This window comes from Taeniopygia guttata, chromosome 25 (assembly GCF_048771995.1).
Source record: "Taeniopygia guttata chromosome 25, bTaeGut7.mat, whole genome shotgun sequence".
In the NCBI taxonomy this organism is placed as follows: Eukaryota; Metazoa; Chordata; class Aves; order Passeriformes; family Estrildidae; genus Taeniopygia; species Taeniopygia guttata.
The window spans coordinates 5072683-5095690 of record NC_133050.1 but is presented as its reverse complement, the minus strand read 5'-3'; the positions used below and the strand labels follow the sequence as shown (position 1 = coordinate 5095690).

The window sequence follows — 23008 nt, the reverse complement described above, 5'->3', positions numbered from 1 at the left end:
TACAGTTTTCCCCCAATACCTACTACCCATATTAAATGGTGCTTTTCTACTCTAAACCAATGCAGAAGTGCCAACATCATCAAGAACCTGGAGGTAAGGAAGAAGAAAGAGGAGGAACAGGACCGGCCTACATTCGTCCATCTTAAAACTTCTGACCCCCATGTACAAAGTAAACCCCTCCCCTGTTCAGGTGTTAAAATCTCCCTGTACAATACTAAAAAATTCTTCTCTCTACTTTGTAACTACTTCTACTATACTATCTAACCCTTTGTGACTGCTTGTTCCACCTTCAAAGTTGGTAACTCATTCCATGGCTCAAACTCAAAATCACAGCTGTTTCCAGCTGCCTGCCAGGGTCTCAAATGCTTCTCACCTGGGCCTGGAACCTCCAAAAATGTCTGAGGGACATTTGGAATTCCAACATCCCATGGCCGTGGTGGGGTTGTGGGGAGTGACCCTGTTGTTGCCTTCAGGGGAGGCAACGGCGACCTGGTTGCAAGAAGCAGCACGGCAGCCCGGCCTGTCCGGGCTACTCGGACTAACGACACACGCAGACACCAGTGTGGTGGACGGTCGAAAGCGTTTATTATCTTATCTCATGGGTTTAAATAGTCTTGGGGGACTTTGCTACGTCAGAGGGGGGTTGTAGGGTCCCTAGGGTTAGTTGGGAGTGGAAAACTACTGGGTTAGGTGTGGTTACATGTTCTGGGGGTAATAGTTAACGTAAAGCAGGGAGAAGGGGGAAGGGTCTTTCTTTCCATCACAACCCAGGATCTTCCGTTCGCCTGTCCCTATCTACCACACCCTGTCTGGATTCCAGGTCTTCCCAGAGCTGCTCCATCCCGGCCCTTCTCACCTGCACAGGGCACGGGGAATAGACAGGGCTCTGCCCCACCCCAGGGCAGCTCAACATTCCCAGAGCTTCTGTGCCAGGGCTGAAGGAGGAAAATGGAGTTAAAGGCTGAGGGTTTGCAGGAATTGTGGTGTAAAGGCACCAGAGGGGCTTTTGTGGGCCTGAGACCTGCCTGAGGACAGGTGCTGCCTTCCTTCCATCCGGGATCATGGAGAGCGGTTGCGGGCTCTGCCCAGAGCATGTGCCAGGCCCCGGGACACTGCTACGCTGCCAGTGGGCACTGGGATCCAAACCACTGCCATGGTGACTTCTGCCTGCTGCCGGTGGTGGTGCCGGGACCGATTGGTGCCGGTGAGTTTGCAAAAGGAGCGATTTCCCCTCCTCCCTCCCGGCCCAGGCCGCCCTTGGCCCTGAGGGATCGAGCTCGAGCGGGGCGCCCCCTGCTGGCCGGGCGTGCTCCCTGCAGCGCCCCCTGCTGGCCAGCAGCGCTCCCTGCAGCGCCCCCTGTTGGCTGTGGCCATAACTGCACCAAAGACGAACAAAGAGCCCTGAGCGGGAGGGAAAGTTCTGGGTTTGAGTTGTTTGTTCTGTTCTGGTTGATAAATTTCTCAGTAAAGAGCTGTTATTCTTTTTCTGCACTTTTACATGGTAACCTCATCAGTTTTGAATTTAAAAAAGTTTCGGAGATGGGTCTTCTTATTCCAGCAGGGTTCCCACTTTCCTTGGCAGACATATCTCTTGTAAACCAAGAGGCATGATTACTCCTGGATTTCAGCGTGGAAGGGACAGACACCCCAAGAAGAAATAGGGTCAGGGACTTGGCCACCTCATACTCTGCCTTTTAAGCCAGTTGGGCCACCAAGGGCCCTCTCCCCAGCTGGCAATTCTGGTCACCTGGCCACTCAGGAGCTGGTTTGGCAGAGTGTCACACAGTCCCCAGTGCTCAATGGCTGACAGACTGATGGACAGATGGGGCCCCTGTCTCACCAAAGCAAGGCCTGATACGCCTCTGCCACAGACAGGTGTTCCAAAATGTCTCCAGACATCAAACTTTTCCTGTCTTTGACACCCCATCTTGTGCCGTGGCCTGATCCTGACTGCCCTGGGAAAGGGGGAGGCTGCGGAACACCCACAGGGCCTTTATGACATCCTCAGGTGGGGAACATGGCAGAGGAGGGGATTGGGACAGGGGACAAGAGAATCCAGGGCCTCCTGAAGGCTGCATTGGCCATCAGAGCAAGGAAGATCCAGCGCCCCGACAGGTTCCTCTGGAGGAAATGTGATGGGAGGCAGCATCTGTGGTCTGTTCCCTTTTGGGGCTTTCCTTGGAAATTCTTACTTTTTGGCCCTTTGGATTTGGAATCACGGTACTGTTGCTTTTGGTTTTGTTCTCTCTTGTTATTTCAGGAAATTGTTCTTCTCTCAGCCCTTTAAGATCTTTGTGTCTCCACGGAGAGGAGGAGGAGCAGTTTTTAGAGGTAGCACACACATGTGTGGGTGCCCATGGGTGGGGACCCCCAGTGCCCCCCCAGTGTCCCCCAGTGTCACAACACAATCTCATTGATGTCCCTGGTCTCACATGGTCGCCCGTGGAGTCCCGGCAGCTCCGTGTAGGTCACCTGGCGTTCTTGGGGAACGGTGATGCAAGAGGGCCCTGCAAGAGACACAGGTTGTGGGGACTGAGGTGGGGGATGACACCACTGGGTGACATGTCACTGTCCCCCCCCCCACTGTTCTCACGCTGTGCCTGTTTGGTGCTCACAACATGGGTGTACAGAATTTCCCCCTCCTCTGGAGTGGCCAGGGGCTCCGGGGAGGGCCTGTGGGGATAAAGAGATGTGTGGGAGGGAATGGAGAGCTGTGGGGTGGGGGTAAAAGGGGACTCATGGCTGGAGACACTCACTCACCTTTCCTGGTGCTTCCTGGCAGCTGCAGAGGAAAGAGGGGAGGGGTGACTGTGGGGTCCCCGGGGTCCTGACCCCTCTCAGGACTCCTGAACCCCCACTGGACCCTCGATTTCCCACTGGACTCCGAAGCATCCCTGAAGCCCCCCAGAATTCATGAACCTCCCCAGTGTCCCTGACCAACTGATCTTCATGAACCCAAAGCCCGGCAGGGACAGAGACAGCCCCCTCCCCCCCTGCCAAATGCCTCCAGGGCCTCTGGAAGAACCCCCAACATCCCTGCAGGACCTGCCAGCACTTCCCAAAAGCCTGCAGGATTCTCAGCCAAGGTCACAGTTCTGGGTGCCGCCCTATTGTTCCCCAATTCTGGGGGCCTCTACTGTCCATGGGACTCCCGTCCCTCCATTGTCTCTCACCCACTCGGTGCCACCGGTGCCAGGCCACAATGACACCCACGAGCAGGACCAGGAACAAAAGGGCCCAACCAATCCCTGCAACCACTGCAAGAAACAGAGTGGGACACATCAAGATCACCCATCACCCCAGGAATCATGCACTCCCTGGTGACCCTGTGTGACCTCACCGGGGTCCATGTGTCCCTGTGATGTCACAGTCAGGACTAGCTCTGGGCTGAGTGCCTGGTGACTGTCCAGCTGGTTGGTGGCCACGCACTGGTAGGTGCCCGAATGTCCCACATTGACGTCCCCAAGCTCCAGGAGGGGACCCTGGGCCACCTCCTGCCCGTTGTGCCGCCAGGTGAAGGTGACAGGGGCTGAGCCCACCTGCACCGAGCAGCGCAGGGTGACGGGGTCCCCTGCGCGCACCTGGTGTGCCAGGGGACTGAGGGTGATGGTGGCATTGGCCACGGGCACTGCGGGGACACAGACAGGGCTGAGGTCACAGCGAGGGGCTGGCAGCTGGTGTGGGGGGATAGGGACGGGGGTATGGGTGGGAAGGGGGATGTCAGGAATGGGGTCAGAACATAAAGGGGTGAGTGGGGACATGGGGCAGAAGTGGGGGGACCCAAGAAATGTGTCTGGGGGACAAGGAGGTGCCCAGGGAGGGACCCAGGGAGTCTGTGGGGGCTCCCCGTGCCCATCCCCGCACTCACTGCGCACCGTGATGCGTAGCCAGGCACTGCTCTTCTGCACAGCCCCTCCCTCAGAGCGCACCTCGCAGCTGTAATTCCCCAAGTGGGAGACCCCCACGGCGGGTACCATCAACTGTGGGGACCCCTGCGGGACCCCCACCACCTGCCCGTCCCGGTAGAACACGTGCAGGAGGGGGGCTCGGGGTCGCAGGGGGCTGGGGGTGCTGAGGCAGCTGAGAGTCAGGGGGGACCCCTCAGTGGACTCGGGGGGAACTTCCAGCACTGGCACAGGGAAGGGCTCAGGGCAGGAAATGGGCGCTGGTGGGGCTGGTGACCCCCAGTTCCTGGGGAAGAGCTGTGGGGCTGTTGGGGTGGCGGCTGTGGGGTGCTCACCGTGCACTGTCACTGTCACTGGTGCCGAATCCTCCCATCCCTGTGCTACCCTGGAGTTCACCCAGCCCCTGCAGCGGTAGCGGCCGCTGTGGTGCAGCTGCAGATGGGACAGGAACAGCTCGGTCCCATTTTGGAACTCCAATTCCTTCTCCTCATGGTAGAAGAACACCGAGCTGACCGGGTTGCCCTGCCTGTACCGGCAGCGCAATGTCACCGTGTCTCCCTCCAGCAGTGTCTGTGTCGGCACCTGCAGCACCAGCTGGTCTGGGAGGCAGAGGGGTGCTGTCTCATCACAGAGCTCTGGAGGTTCCCGATGTCACTGGGACCTCTCTATTGGTCACACCTAGGGCACCAGGGGTCCCCAGTTCCCAGCATGGGGGGTGGGAACTAGGGGATCCCACAATGGGATGCTCTGGAAGTCCCCATGTGCAACAGATGGGCTCTGGCCATACCAAGAAGGTCACCCACGGAACAGAGCCCATGCAGAGGGTCAGAGGTCCTCACAGGTGCCAGGTCGGGAACTCCCAAACTCCCCTCACCATCTAAGACTTTCACATGGTGGCTGTGCCCACTGCCGGGTCTGTCACATGTGTAGGTGCCACTCTCGGTGACAGTGATGTGATCGTGTCCCTGCTGCCCCCAGCGCTGCCCGTCCTTGTACCAGGTGGTGGCACCGGCGGTCCCCGAGCCCTGGCAGGTCAGTGTCACCCGGTCCCACAGCACCGCTGGCCTCCAGGGGGGCTCCACGAGGAGCTGGGTGGTCTGGGCACCTGTGGGTGACAGGGCACTCCAGCCTGCCAGGGCCACCAAGGGGCTGGGGACAGTGAGGTGAGGGGACATGGCATCCTCCGAGGACTCACCAGCGAGGCCGAGGGTCTGGGCTGGAAGGGAGAAAGGACAGGGCTGGGTGGGGGTGGCCCTGCAGGGACAGCACCATCTGGGGGCATGTGGTGTGGGGGCTGTCCTCAAACTGTCCCCATGGGAACACTGGTAGAGCATGGAGGTCTTGAGTACAGGGACACCTCAGTCACCCTTGTCTGAGGCAAGACACGGGGACACTGTGGACAGCCCATGTTTGCACAGGTCACCTCCACCAGCCCTACAACACCTGTCTGCACAGCCACATCCCCATGGCCCTATGCCCACCATCCCACTCCGGTGGAAGCTGTCCCCATGGCCCATCCTCATGGCATGTGGCCCTTGTCCCTGTCCCTGCATCCGTATTCTCCTGTCCCTCTCCCCACAGCTGCCCTAGTCCCAAGGTTCCTTCTGCCACATCCCTGTCCCAACATCACTATCCCTCTGTTGCTCTGCCCACAGCCACCCCACAACTCTGGTCACACTGGAGTCGAATGCTCAGCTGGCCTTGGGGACCTCAGGGGGCCCCGCAGCCCCCCTGTGCCCCCTCCCCACCGGTCTCTGTCTCACCAGGGCCCATCCCCGGGCTGCCAGGCCCGTGCCCGGGGCACTCACCCCACAGGAGCAGTGCCACCTTCCCGGCCATCCCGGTGTCCCCAGCCATGTGGACTGGCTGTCCCCGCCTGCTGTGGCCACCGCTGCCCTGGCTGGCGGCTCTTCGGATGAAGGGGAAGGAAGCGAGGCCACGGCTCGTCCCCACGTGTAGGTGGCCCTTGGTGGGGGCAGGGTGGCCACAGGATGGGGGCAGGGTGGGGACCTGGTGGGACATGGGGGTGATGGTGGGACATGGTGGAGACGTGGTGTTGGCAGAATTTGGAGGCTGAGGTGGAATGGGGTGCCCAGGGATGGGGTCTCAGGGGAATGGGGGTCCCAAGGGTTGGGTGGACTCAGACTCAGAACTGGGGGTTCCAGAACAACGTGGTGTCCAGGGATTTGTGATCATGGGATGAGGGCCAAGGAATGGAGGTGCCAGGGGAAAGGGATTCCGGGGGGAATCAAGGTCCCCAAGGGAAGGGAGGTCAGAGGGACTGGAATTACTGGGATGGAATTCCTTGGGAATGGAGATCCTGGGAAATTGCAATCCAGGGATGGGGGCCCCAGGGAAATGGGGACAGAAGGAATGGGGAGGAATGGGGATCCCATGATTGGGGTCCCAGGTGAATGGGGATTACAGGGATGGGCAGTGCCTGGGAGGGCATGGGGGTCACAGCTCCTTCTCTGGGTGCCTCAGATTTTGGGGTGACCCAGGGCCCAGCACAGCCTCCACCCTGGGGTGCTCATTTCCTTGGCAGGCCTCCCATGGGGGTCCTGGGTAGCTCTGCCTCTGTGCCTGCCCCTGCCCTTGACTTTTTCCTCTCTTCCTGTTTTTCCCTTATTTTCCTCACTTTTGTGCCATGTTTCCTCACCACTGGTTTCCGGCTCAGCAATCCCAGGGAGCACCTGAGCAGGGAACGGGTAGGGGGGGACCCAATGGAGGGGAAAAGTGGGGTGTGGGGGGTGCAGGGAAGGGTGGAGAGTCTGTGGGGGATGGAGGTGCTGGGCTGTGCCCCTCAACACTTTCACTGTCTTTTTCCTGGACAAGAAGGAAGAGGCTGTGCTGAGAGTCCGATGGGAAAGGGAAGGGGGTTATGTCTGGGGGGAAAACCAGGGGAGTCCTCTCCTGGGAGGTCCTTGTTTCCGGGAAATCCAGTCCAGGGGTGACACATCCTGGCATGGGGGGGGGGTCCTGTCGTGGGTTTGGCACTTCCAGAAATGTCCCTGCACATTCCTGCCCGGGTGCCTGTTTCTGGGGATGGCACATCCTGGGCTCCCCTGTCAGTCCAGGGCTGGAGCCCAGCCATGGCCCAGCCCCACTGCACAGGGGTGGCCATGGCCCAGCCCCACTGCACAGGGGTGGCCATGGCCCAGCCCCACTGCACAGGGGTGGCCACTGCCCAGCCCTGCTCTGGCTGGCCCCAGGTGGCAGCCAGGACATGAGGGTCCCCCCCACCCCCTTGGCTTTGATTCTGGCAGCTTTAGAGCTGCTGCAGAGGTGAGAATTCTGTGAGCGGAAATGGCCTGGCTGTGGTTTGCTCAGCCCTGCAAAAAGCTCAAAACCGAAAGGGAGCCCAAGCAGCGGCTCTGCGAGAGCCTTTGATGGTTTTCAGGGCAGGGCTGGCTGGAAACCCCACCCCTGCAGGGGCAGCTTTGGGGGAACCAGTCTGGAAATGCAGCAATTGATCATGTTGTCCCTTGCAGCAAGGGTCTGAGTTCCAAAAACCCTGCAAAGACAAAAACATTTTGCACAACAACCTGACCAGGTCCCTCCTCCTTCCCGTCTCAAACTTGCAGACCCATGGAACATCCTGGGAAGAATATCTGGGGTTTGGCTCAGCTCCCCAACAAGAGGGAGTTGTGTGGAATTATCGAGCAGTAGCTGTGTCCCATTGACGGAGCCCAAGCCTGGTTCGCGGCTCCGTGTGGTGGAAAAATCCCTCCTCCAAACCATGCTTCCAAAGAAAGGCTCAGTAGTCTCTTGTTGCTTGGTCTCAAGGCAGTTTATTGCAAGTTATCTAAAAGATTTTCTTCTCAGACTGCTGTGGTTTGCTCAGCAGCTCAGGCAAAGGCACACACACCCCTGACACCCTCTCTGACTCCTGACTTCTTCTTCTCTCCCCCCGCCTATGGCTGCTGCTATCTTTTATATGGTACATTACGTGATAAATGTTTACAGTTTTCCCCCAATACCTACTACCCATATTAAATGGTGCTTTTCTACTCTAAACCAATGCAGAAGTGCCAACATCATCAAGAACATGGAGGTAAGGAAGAAGAAAGAGGAGGAACAGGACCGGCCTACATTCGTCCATCTTAAAACTTCTGACCCCCATGTTCAAAGTAAAAACCCCCCTGTACAGGTGCTAAACCCCCCCTGTACAATACTAAAAAATTCTTCTCTCTACTTTGTAACTACTTCTACTATACCATCTAACCCTCTGTGACTGCTTGTTCCACCTTCAAAGTTGGTAACTCCTTCCATGGCTCAAACTCAAAATCAAAGCTGTTTCCAGCTGCCTGCCAGGGTCTCAAATGCTTCTCACCTGGGCCTGGAACCTCCAAAAATGTCTGAGGGACATTTTGAGTTCCAACATCCCATGGCCGTGGTGGGGTTGTGGGGAGTGACCCTGTTGTTGCCTTCAGGGGAGGCAACGGCGACCTGGTTGCAAGGAGCAGCACGGCAGCCCGGCCTGTCCGGGCTACTCGGGCTAACGACACACGCTGACACCAGTGTGGTGGACGGTCGAAAGCGTTTATTATCTTATCTCATGGGTTTAAATAGTCTTGGGGGACTTTGCTACCTCAGAGGGGGGTTGTAGGGTCCCTAGGGTTAGTCGGGAGTGGAAAACTACTGGGTTAGGTGTGGTTACATGTTCTGGGGGTGGTAGATAATGTGTCGCAGAGTGAGGGGGGAAGGGTCTTTTTTTCCGTCACATCCCGGGATCTTCCGTTCGCCTGTCCCTATCTACCGCATCTCCCCCCTCCTTATCATAAATAAAATGAGGTAGTCGTGGATATAGGCACTGGAGTGAGGTACAAACTCGTAACTTGGTATGGAAAAGGTGGTTTGGTAAACCTGAGTAATTTTCGCAAGGCAAGCCTCGAAGGCTTTTGCGACTGACTGAGTTCGCAGTTTTTGGTTTACAGCATTTTGTCTGGTCTACGAACAGAATGTTCATCCGCTCTAGACGGGCCTGAACAAACGAGACTAGTTTGTTCAGCAGGCATGGTCCTATGGTAACAGCTAAAAGCAGTATTGCCAGTGGACCTACCAGGGCGGAAATTAAAGTGGTGAGCCAAGGTGATTGATTGATCCAGGATTCAAACCAGCTCTGTTGGGTTTCCCTGTCTCTCTTTCTCTGAGCCAGTCTATCTCGGAGTTCTGCCATGGAGTCTTTAACGACTCCCGTATGATCTGCATAAAAGCAGCACTCCTCTTTCAAGGCTGCACACAGTCCTCCTTGTTGCATGAACAAGAGGTCCAGTCCTCGCCTATTTTGTAAAACTACTTCTGAAAGCGAAGAGACTGATTTCTCTAGATAGGAGATGGATTTCTCGATCCTCTGCAGGTCCTCGTCGATGGTCATTTGCAGCTGAGAGAGTCCGTGCTGCTGGGTTGCGATGGCAGAGACACCCGTGGCTGTGCCAGCTGCTCCCAGGCCGAGCAGCATTGCGATAGTTATACCTGTGATTATTTCTCTTTTGTGGAGTCTGTCAGGTTCCTCGAGGAGGTGGTATATCTCTTCATCTGAGTGGTACAGGACCCTAGGAACAATTAGAACTTGGACACAGAAATCGATAGAGTCATTAAATTTGTCAAGGAACACACAAGGACTCACTCCGGACCTCTGGCAAACCCACATCCCAGATGCGGATGGGACCACCCACTTATTGGTTTTTCTGTTGGGCTTGACAACTTTAGTGCAGAAGTTGCCTTTCTGCTTTGCTAAAGTTGCATTGCCAAAACATCTGCCCTGTCCTGTGATTTGACTCAGGGTGATTCCTCTGCGGGGAGTGTCCCATCTGCACTGGTGGGGGGCACTGGCTGTGGAGTAACTGAAGGGGGTGTCTAAAGCAATGCCTTTGTAGAAAGGGGGTTTACCATCATAGCAAAGCCAACAGGAGTTAGTCAGGTTTGGTTTGGTTTCGTTTAGGGTTAGAAAGGTAGCTTCTAAACAGGTCGGCTATGTGGAACACGAAGGATGGGGTGTTCGCTGTGGTGATCTCTTTGAACACCTTGTCACTTGAAAGATGTTGCATGACCCACCTAAATGGCTGATGAGGGTAGTGGTCTGGGTTGGCTTGTCCCCCAGCCACCAGCCCCAACAGCAAAATCGCACAAAGACACTGTGCATGTCTGGGTCTCACCGGTGTGGGACTCTCGGGTTTTGTCTGGCGGCTTGGTGGTCCGTCATATCCCTCTGGAGCAGGGGTGTGCGCGTCACGGGGACGATCCACAAGCATGTCCTGCAAACCGAAACTCACAGTTTTTCATTAGTTTTGTTCTGAAGGTCAGTTTTATTGGCAGCATTGGGTGTGTAGCAGTGGCCCTCATTATAAATTTGTAATTTTGACTCCTAACATAGCAAGGATGTCCCTTCCTATCAAGGGTGGAGAGTTTTGCAAGATGTAGGGGTGGATTGCTACTGTTTGTTCTGGTCCCCTTTTTGTATGCAGCGTTATAGCTACCAATTGGGTGCTTTTCTAAGTTTGGGACGGCCCTCCCACTCCGTTCACTGGAGGGATTTCTTTGCATAGCCAGTGTCGAGGCCACAGTGCTTGGGGAAAGATCGAGCAGTCTGCTCCTGTGTCTGCCCAAAACTGAAGCCCTATTACGTGGGGGTCCTGACTGCCATAGAGGCGGCATGTCCCCCACACCCTCGGGGGCTCTTTCCCTATTTTCATGGCCAGGGCCACCCAGGGGTCCCGTTCTGGGGCGTCCCCTGCTGACCCTGCGGCACAGGCGCTGTTTGTGGTGGCAGTGGGTACGAAGGTACCGCAAGGTGTGTCGCGAAACTCTGCAATTGTGTCACTGGCGGGGGTATGAAGCTGGCTGCCTCCTGTGGGGGTATGGGGTATGAGGGCTCCCCGCCCCACCGGGGGTTGGCATAGATGGACCACCTTGTATTCGCGGCGGGAGGAGGCTGAGTGTGGTCCGCACCCCCCCTCCCTTTCCCGTTTCCCTGGGGCCGGGACCCGCATTCCTTGGCGAGATGCCCTTTTCTCCCGCAGCCCCAACAGGATGTTTCTCCCCAGCTGGTAAACTTGGCTGGTTTGTATTGTAGTTGTTTTTCGGTGCGGCTTAGAGCTTTACTCGGTTTTGTCTTAAATCGCGTTGGCTCTGTTTCCTCCGTCTCAGAGTTCTAGCTGGTTCCCGTCAGCTCTTCCGAGCTGGCGGAGCTGCTGCCGGACTCCGAGTCGGAAGTCGAATGCCGGCGCATTTCCGGGGCTCGGTGCCTTTTTGTCCGGCTCCGAGCTCGCTCCTCCCCGCGGGGGTGGCGCCGCTCTCGCCCCCCAGGCTTGCCCTGCCTTTTGCAGAGGGAGGTCTCTCCCTTAAATGGTAGCAGCCTCAGGCACAGCTGCCGATTGGCTCCGTGCCCTCTGCCGCTCTCCTCGTCTTTCTCCCGCGCACGTGCGTCCCTGAAATCGCGCGCCTTCCGGCTTTTCGCGCCGAGACCGCCCGCGCCCCGCCCCTCTCCTTGGCTGCCAGCGCCATTTTCAAAGGAGTAAGGTGGCGGCGTGGTTAGGATCTCCACCCGAGCCGCGGTTTCTGCGTCTCTGGCTTCCCTCGCCAGCCCCTGCCAAAAGCATTGCGCGCGCTGCTGCACCTCCGGCAACGGGTCACTGACCGGCGGCGGGATGGACGGGGAAGCCGCGGATTTCTGGGAGGTTTCCGCGGTGGGGATTGGGCTCTGGCCCGGGTAGGGCGGTGATGCGCCGGGCCCCCCCGGGTCTCCGTTCCCGGGCGGATCGTCCTCAGGGGCGGTCTACGCTCCTGCCCCCACCCCGAGCCCGGGTCTAACTAATAAACACGTACGCGCCGCGCTCCACGTCTCCTGCTCCTCTACTGCTCTGCGCAGGGCTTTCTCTACTTTGCCCCACGCCTTAAGGCTCTTGCCACTGCCTGAGGATTTCGTGTCCTCGGCCAGCGTGGCTGTGCATTTTTCCCATATTTCCAGATGCAGAACATCCACTGGGCGTTCAGTCGCCCCAAGCTCAAGCAGCCTTGCTATGGCAAGATAAAAGTCTTTGAGCTTACACTCGATACCCCATTGCTTCTGAATCGCACTTACGACCCTGGCGATGGCGTCCATGATGCTTGCGGGTCCTGGGACGTCTCCCTGCGCCAAGATACGGTCTGACCGCTCCGGCCGCTGCCCTTGTCCAGGTGTACTCCCGCTACCCGAGCAAATTTCTCTTCCCGGGTTTCGGCACCAGATATGTTGCCTTCAGGGGAGGCAATGGTGACCTGGTTGCAAGGAGCAGCACGGCAGCCCGGCCTCACCCGGGCTACTCGGACTAACGACACACGCAGACACCAGTGTGGTGGACGGTCGAAAGCGTTTATTATCTTATCTCATGGGTTTAAATAGTCTTGGGGGACTTTGCTACGTCAGAGGGGGGTTGTAGGGTCCCTAGGGTTAGTTGGGAGTGGAAAACTACTGGGTTAGGTGTGGTTACATGTTCTGGGGTTAATAGTTAACGTGAAGCAGGGAGAAGGGGGAAGGGTCTTTCTTTCCATCACAACCCGGGATCTTCCGTTCGCCTGTCCCTATCTACCACACCCTGTCTGGATTCCAGGTCTCCCCAGAGCTGCTCCATCCCGGCCCTCCTCACCTGCACAGGGCACGGGGAATAGACAGGGCTCTGCCCCACCCAAGGGCAGCTCAACATTCCCAGAGCTGCTGTGCCAGGGCTGAAGGAGGAAAATGGAGTTAAAGGCTGAGGGTTTGCAGGAATTGTGGTGTAAAGGAACCAGAGGGGCTTTTGTGGGCCTGAGACCTGCCTGGGGACAGGTGCTGCCTTCCTTCCATCCGGGATCATGGAGAGCGGTTGCGGGCTCTGCCCAGAGCATGTGTCTGGCCCCGGAACACTGCTATGCTGCCAGTGGGCACTGGGATCCAAACCACTGCCATGGTGACTTCTGCCTGCTGCCGGTGGTGGTGCCGGGACCGATTGGTGCCGGTGAGTTTGCAAAAGGAGCGATTTCCCCTCCTCCCTCCCGGCCCAGGCCGCCCTTGGCCCTGAGGGATCGAGCTCGAGCGGGGCGCCCCCTGCTGGCCGGGAGCGCTCCCTGCGGCGCCCCCTGCTGGCTGTGGCCATAACTGCACCAAAGACGAACAAAGAGCCCTGAGCGGGAGGGAAAGTTCTGGGTTTGAGTTGTTTGTTCTGTTCTGGTTGATACATTTCTCAGTAAAGAGCTGTTATTCTTTTTCTGCACTTTTACATGGTAACCTCATCAGTTTTGAATTTAAAAAAGTTTTAGAGATGGGCCTTCTTATTCCAGCAGGGTTCCCACTTTCCTTGGCAGACATATCTCTTGTAAACCAAGAGGCATGATTACTCCTGGATTTCAGCGTGGAAGGGACAGACACCCCAAGAAGAAATAGGGTCAGGGACTTGGCCACCTCATACTCTGCCTTTTAAGCCAGTTGGGCCACCAAGGGCCCTCTCCCCAGCTGGCAATTCTGGTCACCTGGCCACTCAGGAGCTGGTTTGGCAGAGTGTCACACAGTCCCCAGTGCTCAATGGCTGACAGACTGATGGACAGATGGGGCCCCTGTCTCACCAAAGCAAGGCCTGATACGCCTCTGCCACAGACAGGTGTTCCAAAATGTCTCCAGACATCAAACTTTTCCTGTCTTTGACACCCCATCTTGTGCCGTGGCCTGATCCTGACTGCCCTGGGAAAGGGGGAGGCTGCGGAACCCCCACAGGGCCTTTATGACATCCTCAGGTGGGGAACATGGCAGAGGAGGGGATTGGGACAGGGGACAAGAGAATCCAGGGCCTCCTGAAGGCTGCATTGGCCATCAGAGCAAGGAAGATCCAGGGCGCTGACAGGTTCCTCTGGAGGAAATGTGATGGGAGGCAGCATCTGTGGTTTGTTCCCTTTTGGGGCTTTCCTTGGAAATTCTTACTTTTTGGCCCTTTGGATTCTGAATCATGGTACTGTTGCTTTTGGTTTTGTTCTCTCTTGTTATTTCAGGAAATTGTTCTTCTCTCAGCCCTTTAAGATCTTTGTGTCTCCACGGAGAGGAGGAGGAGCAGTTTTTAGAGGTAGCACACACATGTGTGGGTGCCCATGGGTGGGGACCCCCAGTGCCCCCCCAGTGCCCCCCAGTGTCACAACACAATCTCATTGATGTCACTGGTCTCACATGGTCGCCCGTGGAGTCCCAGCAGCTCCGTGTAGGTCACCTGGCGTTCTTGGGGAACGGTGATGCAAGAGGGCCCTGCAAGAGACACAGGTTGTGGGGACCAAGGTGGGGGATGACACCACTGGGTGACATGTCACTGTCCCCCCCCCCCCCACTGTTCTCACGCTGTGCCTGTTTGGTGCTCACAACATGGGTGTACAGAATTTCCCCCTCCTCTGGAGTGGCCAGGGGCTCCGGGGAGGGCCTGTGGGGATAAAGAGATGTGTGGGAGGGAATGGAGAGCTGTGGGGTGGGGGTAAAAGGGGACTCATGGCTGGAGACACTCACTCACCTTTCCTGGTGCTTCCTGGCAGCTGCAGAGGAAAGAGGGGAGGGGTGACTGTGGGGTCGCCGGGGTCCTGACCCCTCTCAGGACTCCTGAACCCCCACTGGACTCTCAATTTCCCACTGGACTCCGAAGCGTCCCTGAAGCCCCCCAGAATTCATGAACCTCCCCAGTGTCCCTGACCAACTGATCTTCAAGAACCCAAAGCCCGGCAGGGACAGAGACCGCCCCCTCCACCCCTGCCAAATGCCTCCAGGGCCTCTGGAAGAACCCCCAACATCCCTGCAGGACCCGCCAGCACTTCCCAAAAGCCTGCAGGATTCTCAGCCAAGGTCACAGTTCTGGGTGCCACCCTATTGTTCCCCAATTCTGGGGGCCTCTACTGTCCATGGGACTCCCGTCCCTCCATTGTCTCTCACCCACTCGGTGCCACCGGTGCCAGGCCACAATGACACCCACGAGCAGGACCAGGAACAAAAGGGCCCAACGAATCCCTGCAACCACTGCAAGAAACAGAGTGGGACACATCAAGATCACCCATCACCCCAGGAATCATGCACTCCCTGGTGACCCTGTGTGACCTCACCGGTGTCCATGTGTCCCTGTGATGTCACAGTCAGGACTAGCTCTGGGCTGAGTGCCTGGTGACTGTCCAGCTGGTTGGCGGCCACGCACTGGTAGGTGCCCGAATGTCCCACATTGACGTCCCCAAGCTCCAGGAGGGGACCCTGGGCCACCTCCTGCCCGTTGTGCCGCCAGGCGAAGGTGACAGGGGCTGAGCCCACCTGCACCGAGCAGCGCAGGGTCACGGGGTCCCCTGCGCGCACCTGGTGTGCCAGGGGACTGAGGGTGATGGTGGCATTGGCCACGGGCACTGCGGGGACACAGACAGGGCTGAGGTCAAAGCGAGGGGCTGGCAGCTGGTGTGGGGGGATAGGGATGGGGGTATGGGTGGGAAGGGGGATGTCAGGAATGGGGTCAGAACATAAAGGGGTGAGTGGGGACATGGGGCAGAAGTGGGGGGACCCAAGAAATGTGTCTGGGGGACAAGGAGGTGCCCAGGGAGGGACCCAGGGAGTCTGTGGGGGCTCCCCGTGCCCATCCCCGCACTCACTGCGCACCATGATGCGTAGCCAGGCACTGCTCTTCTGCACAGCCCCTCCCTCAGAGCGCACCTCGCAGCTGTAATTCCCCAAGTGGGAGACCCCCACGGCGGGTACCAGCAGCTGTGGGGACCCCTGCGGGACCCCCACCACCTGCCCGTCCCGGTAGAACACGTGCAGGAGGGGGGCTCAGGGCCACAGGGGGCTGGGGGTGCTGAGGCAGCTGAGAGTCAGGGGGGACCCCTCAGTGGGCTCGGGGGGAACTTCCAGCACTGGCACAGGGAAGGGCTCAGGGCAGGAAATGGGCGCTGGTGGGGCTGGTGACCCCCAGTTCCTGGGGAAGAGCTGTGGGGCTGTTGGGGTGGCGGCTGTGGGGTGCTCACCGTGCACTGTCACTGTCACTGGTGCCGAATCCTCCCATCCCTGTGCTACCCTGGAGTTCACCCAGCCCCTGCAGCGGTAGCGGCCGCTGTGGTGCAGCTGCAGATGGGACAGGAACAGCTCGGTCCCATTTTGGAACTCCACCAATTCCTTCTCCTCATGGTAGAAGAACACCGAGCTGACCGGGTTGCCCTGCCTGCACCGGCAGCGCAATGTCACCGTGTCTCCCTCCAGCAGTGTCCGTGTCGGCACCTGCAGCACCAGCTGGTCTGGGAGGCAGAGGGGTGCTGTCTCATCACAGAGCTCTGGAGGTTCCCGATGTCACTGGGACCTCTCTATTGGTCACACCTAGGGCACCAGGGGTCCCCAGTTCCCAACACGGGGGTGGGAACTAGGGGATCCCACAATGGGATGCTCTGGAAGTCCCCATGTGCAACAGATGGGCTCTGGCCATACCAAGAAGGTCACCCACGGAACAGAGCCCATGCAGAGGGCCAGAGGTCCTCACAGGTGCCAGGTCGGGAACTCCCAAACTCCCCTCACCATCTAAGACTTTCACATGGCGGCTGTGCCCACTGCCGGGTCTGTCACACGTGTAGGTGCCACTCTCGGTGACAGTGATGTGATCGTGTCCCTGCTGCCCCCAGCGCTGCCCGTCCTTGTACCAGGTGGTGGCATTGGCAGTTCCCAAGCCCTGGCAGGTCAGTGTCACCCGGTCCCACAGCACTGCTGGCCTCCAGGGGGGCTCCACGAGGAGCTGGGTGGTCTGGGCACCTGTGGGTGACAGGGCACACCAGCCTGCCAGGGCCACCAAGGGGCTGGGGACAGTGAGGTGAGGGGACATGGCATCCTCCGAGGACTCACCAGCGAGGCCGAGGGTCTGGGCTGGAAGGGAGAAAGGACAGGGCTGGGTGGGGGTGGCCCTGCAGGGACAGCACAATCTGGGGGCATGTGGTGTGGGGGCTGTCCTCAAGATGTCCCCATGGGAACACTGGTAGAGCATGGAGGTCTTGAGTACAGGGACACCTCAGTCACCCTTGTCTGAGGCAAGACACGGGGACACTGTGGACAGCCCATGTTTCCACAGGTCACCTCCACCAGCCCTACAACACCTGTCTGCACAGCCACATCCCCATGGCCCTATGCCCACCATCCCACTCTGGTGGCACCTGTCCCCATGGCCCATCCTCATGGCATGTGGCCCTTGTCCCTGTCCCTGCATCCGTATTCTCCTGTCCCTCTCCCCACAGCTGCCCGAGTCCCAAGGTTCCTTCTGCCACATCCCTGTCCCAACATCACTATCCCTCTGTTGCTCTGCCCACAGCCACCCCACAACTCTGGTCACACTGGAGTCGAATGCCCTGCTGGCCTTGGGGACCTCAGGGGACCCCGCAGCCCCCCTGTGCCCCCTCCCCACCGGTCTCTGTCTCACCAGGGCCCATCCCCGGCTGTCAGGCCCGTGCCCGGGGCACTCACCCCACAGGAGCAGTGCCACCTTCCCGGCCATCCCGGTGTCCCCAGCCATGTGGACTGGCTGTCCCCGCCTGCTGTGGCCACCGCTGCCCTGGCTGGCGGCTCTTCGGATGAAGGGGAAGGAAGCGAGGCCACGGCTCGTCCCCACGTGTAGGTGGCCCTTGGTGGGGGCAGGGTGGCCACAGGATGGGGGCAGGGTGGGGACCTGGTGGGACATGGGGGTGATGGTGGGACATGGTGTGGACAAGATGTTGCCAGAATTTGGAGACTGAGGCAGTGTAGGGAGCCAAGGATGGATGTCCAGGGGAATGGGGTGCCCAGGGATGGGGTCCCAGGGGAATGGGGATCCCAAGGGTTGGATGGACTCAGACTTGGGGGTGAGTGCACCAGAACAACGTGGCCTCCAGGGATCTATGACCATGGAATGGGGGTGAAAGGGATCGGGGTGTCAAGGGAAAGGGGGGCCCTGTGAGAATGGGGGTACTGGGAGAATCAATGTCCCCAAGGGAAGGGGGGATCCCAGGGGCTGGAATTACCAGGATGGGGCTCCTTGGGAATGGAGATCCTGCGGAATTGCAGTCCTGAGGACTGGGGCCACAGGGAAGGGGGGACAAAAGGAATGGGGATGCCATGGTTGTGGTCGCAGGGGAATGGGGGTGCCAGGGATGGGCAGTGGCTGAGTGGGCACGGGGTCACAGCTCCTTCATGGAATTTGGGGTGACACAGGGCCCAGCACAGCCCCCGTGGGGTGCTCATTTCCTGGGCAGGCATCACATAGGGGTCCTTGATTGCTCTGCCTCTGTGCCCTCCCCTGCCCTTGACTTTTTCCTCTCTTTCTCTTTGTTCCCTATTTTCCTCACTTTTGTGCCATGTCCCTTCACCACCGGTTCCCAGCTCAGCAATCCTGGGGAGCACCTAAGCAGGGAACAGTTTGGGGGGACCCAAGGGAGGGGGAAAATGGGGTGTGGGGGGTCCAGGGAAGGGTGAGGAGGGTGTGGAGCTGTGCCCCCTCAACACTTTCACTTTCTCTCTCGTGCAGCAGAAAGAAGTTTATTGGGTTTTGGAAGAAATCCTGTTCCAGGCTTCTCATTCCTGCTCATCATGCAGGATTTGAACTAGAAAGAGCAGCTCTGGAATGGAGCCCCGGGCACGAAGGAGCTCCCAAACTCCTGCTCCTTGAAGCCAGTGGCCATCCAAGGCTGGAGCCCAGCCATGGCCCAGCCCCACTGCACAGGGGTGGCCACTGCCCAGCCCTGCTCTGGCCGGCCCCAGGTGGCAGCCAGGACCTGAGGGTCCCCCCCTCCCCCTTGGGTTTGATTCTGGCAGCTTTAGAGCTGCTGCAGAGGTGAGAATTCTGTGAGCGGAAATGGCCTGGCTGTGGTTTGCTCAGCCTTGCAAGAAGCACAAAACCGAAAGGGAGCCCAAGCAGTGGCTCTGCAAGGGCCTTTGATGGTTTTCAGGGCAGGGCTGGCTGGAAACCCCCCCTGCAGGGGCAGCTTTGGGGGAACCAGTCTGGAAATGCAGCAATTGATCATGTTGTCCCTTGCAGCAAGGGTCTGAGTTCCAAAAACCCTGCAAAGACAAAAACATTTTGCACAACAACCTGACCAGGCCCCTCCTCCTTCCCGTCTCAAACTTGCAGACCTGTGGAACATCCTGGGAAGAATATTTGGCTCAGCTCCCCAACAAGAGGGAGTTGTGTGGAATTATCGAGCAGTGGCTGTGTCCCATTGACGGAGCCCAAGCCTGGTTCGCGGCTCCGTGTGGTGGAAAAATCCCTCCTCCAAACCATGCTTCCAAAGAAAGGCTCAGTAGTCTCTTGTTGCTTGGTCTCATGGCAGTTTAGTGCAAGTTATCTAAAAGATTTTCTTCTCAGACTGCTGTGGTTTGCTCAGCCGCTCAGGCAGAGGCACACACACCCCTGACACCCTCTCTGACTCCTGACTTCTTCTTCTCTCCCCCTGCCCAGGGCTGCTGCTATCTTTTATATGGTACATCACGCGATAAATGTTTACAGTTTTCCCCAATACCTACTACCCATATTAAATGGTGCTTTTCTACTCTAAACCAATGCAGAAGTGCCAACATCATCAAGAACATGGAGGTAAGGAAGAAGAAAGAGGAGGAACAGGACCGGCCTTCATTCCTCCATCTTAAAACTTCTGACCTCCATGTAAAATGTAAAAACCCCCCTGTTCAGGTGCTAAAACCCCCCTGTACAATACTAAAAAATTCTTCTCTCTACTTTGTAACTACTTCTACTATACCATCTAACCCTCTGTGACTGCTTGTTCCACCTTCAAAGTTGGTAACTCCTTCCATGGCTCAAACTCAAAATCACAGCTGTTTCCAGCTGCCTGCCAGGGTCTCAAATGCTTCTGACCTGGGCCTGGAACCTCCAAAAATGTCTGAGGGACATTTTGAGTTCCAACATCCCATGGCCGTGGTGGGGTTGTGGGGAGTGACCCTGTTGTTGCCTTCAGGGGAGGCAACGGCGACCTGGTTGCAAGGAGCAGCACGGCAGCCTGGCCTGTCCGGGCTACTCGGGCTAACGACACACGCTGACACCAGTGTGGTGGACGGTCGAAAGCCTTTATTATCTTATCTCATGGGTTTAAATAGTCTTGGGGGACTTTGCTACGTCAGAGGGGGGTTGTGGGGACCCTAGGGTTAGTCGGGAGTGGAAAACTACTGGGTTAGGTGTGGTTACATGTTCTGGGGTTAATAGTTAACGTGAAGCAGGGAGAAGGGGGAAGGGTCTTTTTTTCCGTCACAACCCGGGATTTTCCATTCGCCTGTCCCTATCTACCGCATCTCCCCCCTCCTTATCATAAATAAATTGAGGTAGTTGTAGATATAAGCACTGAAATGCGGTACAAACTCGTAACTTGGTAAGGAAAAGGTGGTTTGGTAAACCTGAGTAATTTTTGCAAGGCGAGTCTCGAAGGCTTTTGCCACTGACTGTGTTTGCAGTTTTTGGTCTACAGCATTTGTCGCTGGTCTACGAACAGAATGTTCGCCCGTTCTAGACAGGCCTGAACAAACGAGACTAGTTTGTTCAGCAGGCATGGTCCTATGGTAACAGCTAAAAGCAGTATTGCCAGTGGACCTACCAGGGCAGAAATTAAAGTGGTGAGCCAAGGTGATCGATTGAACCAGGATTCAAACCAGCTCTGTTGGGTTTCCCTGTCTCTCTTTCTCTGAGCCAGTCTGTCTCGGAGTTCTGCCATGGAGTCTTTAACGACTCCCGTATGATCTGCATAAAAGCAGCATTCCTCTTTCAAGGCTGCACACAGTCCTCCTTGTTGCATGAACAAGAGGTCCAGTCCTCGTCTATTTTGTAAAACTACTTCTGAAAGTGAAGAGACTGATTTCTCTAGATAGGAGATGGATTTCTCGATCCTCTGCAGGTCCTCGTCGATGGTCATTTGCAGCTGAGAGAGTCCGTGCTGTTGGGTTGCGATGGCTGAGACACCCGTGGCTGTGCCAGCTGCTCCCAGGCCGAGCAGCATTGCGATAGTTATAGCTGTGATGATTTCTCTTTTGTGGAGTCTGTTAGGTTCTTCGAGAAGATGGTATATCTCTTCGTCTGAGTGGTACAGGACCCTAGGAATAATCAAAACTCTGACAAAGAAGTCGATAGAGTCATTAAATTTGGCAAGGGACACACAAGGACTCACTCTGGATCTCTGGCAAACCCACATCCCAGATGCGGATGGGACCACCCACTTATTGGTTTTTCTGTTGGGCTTGACAACTTTAGTGAAGAAGTTGCCTTTCTGCTTTGCTAAAGTTGCATTGCCAAAACATCTGCCCTGTCCTGTGATTTGACTCAGGGTGATTCCTCTGCGGGGAGTGTCCCATCTGCACTGGTGGGGGGCACTGGCTGTGGAGTAACCGAAGGGGGTGTCTAAAGCAATGCCTTCGTAGAAAGGGGGTTTACCATCATAGCAAAGCCAACAGGAGTTAGTCAGGTTCGGTTTGGTTTCGTTTAGGGTTAGAAAGGTAGCTTCTAAACAGGTTGGCTACGTGGAACACGAAGGATGGGGTGTTCGCTGTGGTGACCTCTTTGAACACCTTGTCACTTGAAAGATGTTGCATGACCCACCTAAATGGCTGATGAGGGTAGTGGTCTGGGTCGGCTTGCCCCCCGGCCACCAGCCCCAACAGCAAAATCGCACAGAAACACTGTGCATGTCTGGGTCCCACCGGTGTGGGACTCTCGGGTTTTGTCTGGCGGCTTGGTGGTCTGTCATCTCCCTCTGGAGAAGGGGTGTACGCGTCACGGGGACGGTCCACGAGCATGTCCTGCAAACCGAAACTCACAGCTTTTCATTAGTTTGTTCTGAAGGTCAGTTTTATTGGCAGCAGTGGGTGTGTGGCAGTGGCCCTCATTATAAATTTGTAATTATGACTCCTAACATAGCAAGGATGTCCCTTCCTATCAGGGGTGGAGAGTTTTGCAAGATGTAGGGGTGGATTGCTACTGTTTGTTCTGGTCCCTTTTTTGTATGAAGCGTTATAGCTACCAATTGGGTGCTTTTCTAAGTTTGGGACAGCCCTCCCACTCCGTTCACTGGAGGGACTTCTTTGCATAGCCAGTGTCGAGGCCACAGTGCTTGGGGAAAGATCGAGCAGTCTGCTCCTGTGTCTGCCCAAAACTGAAGCCCTGTTACGTGGGGGTCCTGACTGCCATAAAGGCGGCATGTCCCCCACACCCTCAGGGGCTCTTTCCCTATTTTCATGGCCAGGGCCACCCAGGGGTCCCGTTCTGGGGTGTCCCCTGCTGACCCTGCAGCACAGGCGCTGCTTGCGGTGGTAGTGGGTACGAAGGTACCGCAGGCTGTGTTGCGAGACTCTGCAATTGTGTTGCTGGCGGGGGTATGAAGCTGGCTGCCTCCTGTGGGGGTATGGGGTATGAGGGCTCCCCGCCCCACTGGGGGTTGGCATAGATGGACCGCCTTGTATTCGTGGTGGGAGGAGGCTGGGTGCGGTCCGCACCCCGCCTCCCTTTCCCATTTCCCTGGGGCCGGGACCCGCATTCCTTAATGAGATGCCCTTTCCTCCCGCAACCCCAACAGGATGTTTCTCCCCAGCTGGTAAACTTGGCTGGTTTGTATTGTAGTTGTTTTTCGGTGCGGCTTAGAGCTTTACTCGGTTTTGTCTTAAATCGCGTTGGCTCTGTTTCCTCCGACTCAGAGTTCTGGCTGGTTCTCGTCAGCTCTTCCGAGCTGGCGGAGCTGCTGCTGGACTCTGAGTCGGAAGTCGAATGCCGGCGCATTTCCGGGGCTCGGTGCCTTTTTGTCCGGCTCCGAGCTCGCTCCTCCCCGCGGGGGTGGCGCCGCTCCCGCCCCCCCGGCTTGCCCTGCCTCCCGCAGGGGGAGGTCTCTCCCTTAATTGGTAGCGGCGTCAGGCACGGCTGCCAATTGGCTCCGTGCCCTCTGCCGCTCTCCTCCTCTTTCCCTCGCGCACGCGCGTCCCTGAAATCGCGCGCTTTCCGGCTTTTCGCGCCGAGACCGGCTGCGCCCCGCCCCTCTCCTTGGCTGCCAGCGCCATTTTCAAAGGAGTAGGGTGGCGACGTGGTTAGGATCTCCTCCCAAGACGCCGTTTCTGCGTCTCTGGCTTCCCTCGCCAGCCCCGCCAAAAGCAT

The 23008-nt window shown here is 57.4% G+C and overlaps 2 protein-coding genes and 1 long non-coding RNA gene across 3 annotated transcripts; all 3 read right to left on the bottom strand.

Moving 5' to 3' along the window:
• Nucleotides 1-2230: 2230 nt before the first annotated feature.
• Nucleotides 2231-4666, bottom strand: LOC140680561 (Fc receptor-like protein 4). The gene is made up of 6 exons (XM_072918354.1): nucleotides 4642-4666; nucleotides 3341-4504; nucleotides 3174-3257; nucleotides 2761-2782; nucleotides 2594-2673; nucleotides 2231-2507 (listed from the first exon to the last, which is right to left on the bottom strand). Exons 1-6 carry the CDS (start codon nucleotides 4664-4666, stop codon nucleotides 2398-2400), a joined length of 1485 nt encoding a protein of 494 aa, XP_072774455.1. The 3' UTR covers nucleotides 2231-2397.
• A 119-nt stretch (nucleotides 4667-4785) lies between these two features.
• LOC140680569 (uncharacterized) lies at nucleotides 4786-5822 on the bottom strand. The gene is made up of 3 exons (XR_012051899.1): nucleotides 5714-5822; nucleotides 5101-5121; nucleotides 4786-5010 (listed from the first exon to the last, which is right to left on the bottom strand). It is a non-coding gene; the product is annotated as an uncharacterized lncRNA (long non-coding RNA).
• Nucleotides 5823-13874: 8052 nt separating this feature from the next.
• On the bottom strand, nucleotides 13875-17464 carry LOC140680650 (Fc receptor-like protein 4). Its single transcript, XM_072918617.1, has 9 exons — nucleotides 17362-17464; nucleotides 16750-16770; nucleotides 16429-16659; nucleotides 15888-16154; nucleotides 14988-15275; nucleotides 14821-14904; nucleotides 14408-14429; nucleotides 14241-14320; nucleotides 13875-14151 (listed from the first exon to the last, which is right to left on the bottom strand). Exons 1-9 carry the CDS (start codon nucleotides 17408-17410, stop codon nucleotides 14042-14044), a joined length of 1152 nt encoding a protein of 383 aa, XP_072774718.1. The 5' UTR covers nucleotides 17411-17464; the 3' UTR covers nucleotides 13875-14041.
• Between the last annotated feature and the right edge of the window lie 5544 nt (nucleotides 17465-23008).

What these genes read in the sequence shown, in the direction of transcription:
- LOC140680561 (XM_072918354.1), bottom strand. Translation starts at nt 4,666, where the DNA reads ATGGGGACTTCCAGAGCATCCCATT. An exon ending in GCACCGGTGGCACCGAGTGG is followed by an intron (nt 2,783 to 3,173) that starts GTGAGAGACAAT and finishes TTTCCTCTGCAG; the next exon opens with CTGCCAGGAAGCACCAGGAA. An exon ending in GAGCACCAAACAGGCACAGC is followed by an intron (nt 2,508 to 2,593) that starts GTGAGAACAGTG and finishes TGTCTCTTGCAG; the next exon opens with GGCCCTCTTGCATCACCGTT.
- LOC140680650 (XM_072918617.1), bottom strand. Translation starts at nt 17,410, where the DNA reads ATGGCTGGGGACACCGGGATGGCCGGGAAGGTGGCACTGCTCCTGTGG. An exon ending in GCCAGGAAGCACCAGGAAAG is followed by an intron (nt 14,321 to 14,407) that starts GTGAGTGAGTGT and finishes TTATCCCCACAG; the next exon opens with GCCCTCCCCGGAGCCCCTGG. An exon ending in GAGCACCAAACAGGCACAGC is followed by an intron (nt 14,152 to 14,240) that starts GTGAGAACAGTG and finishes TGTCTCTTGCAG; the next exon opens with GGCCCTCTTGCATCACCGTT.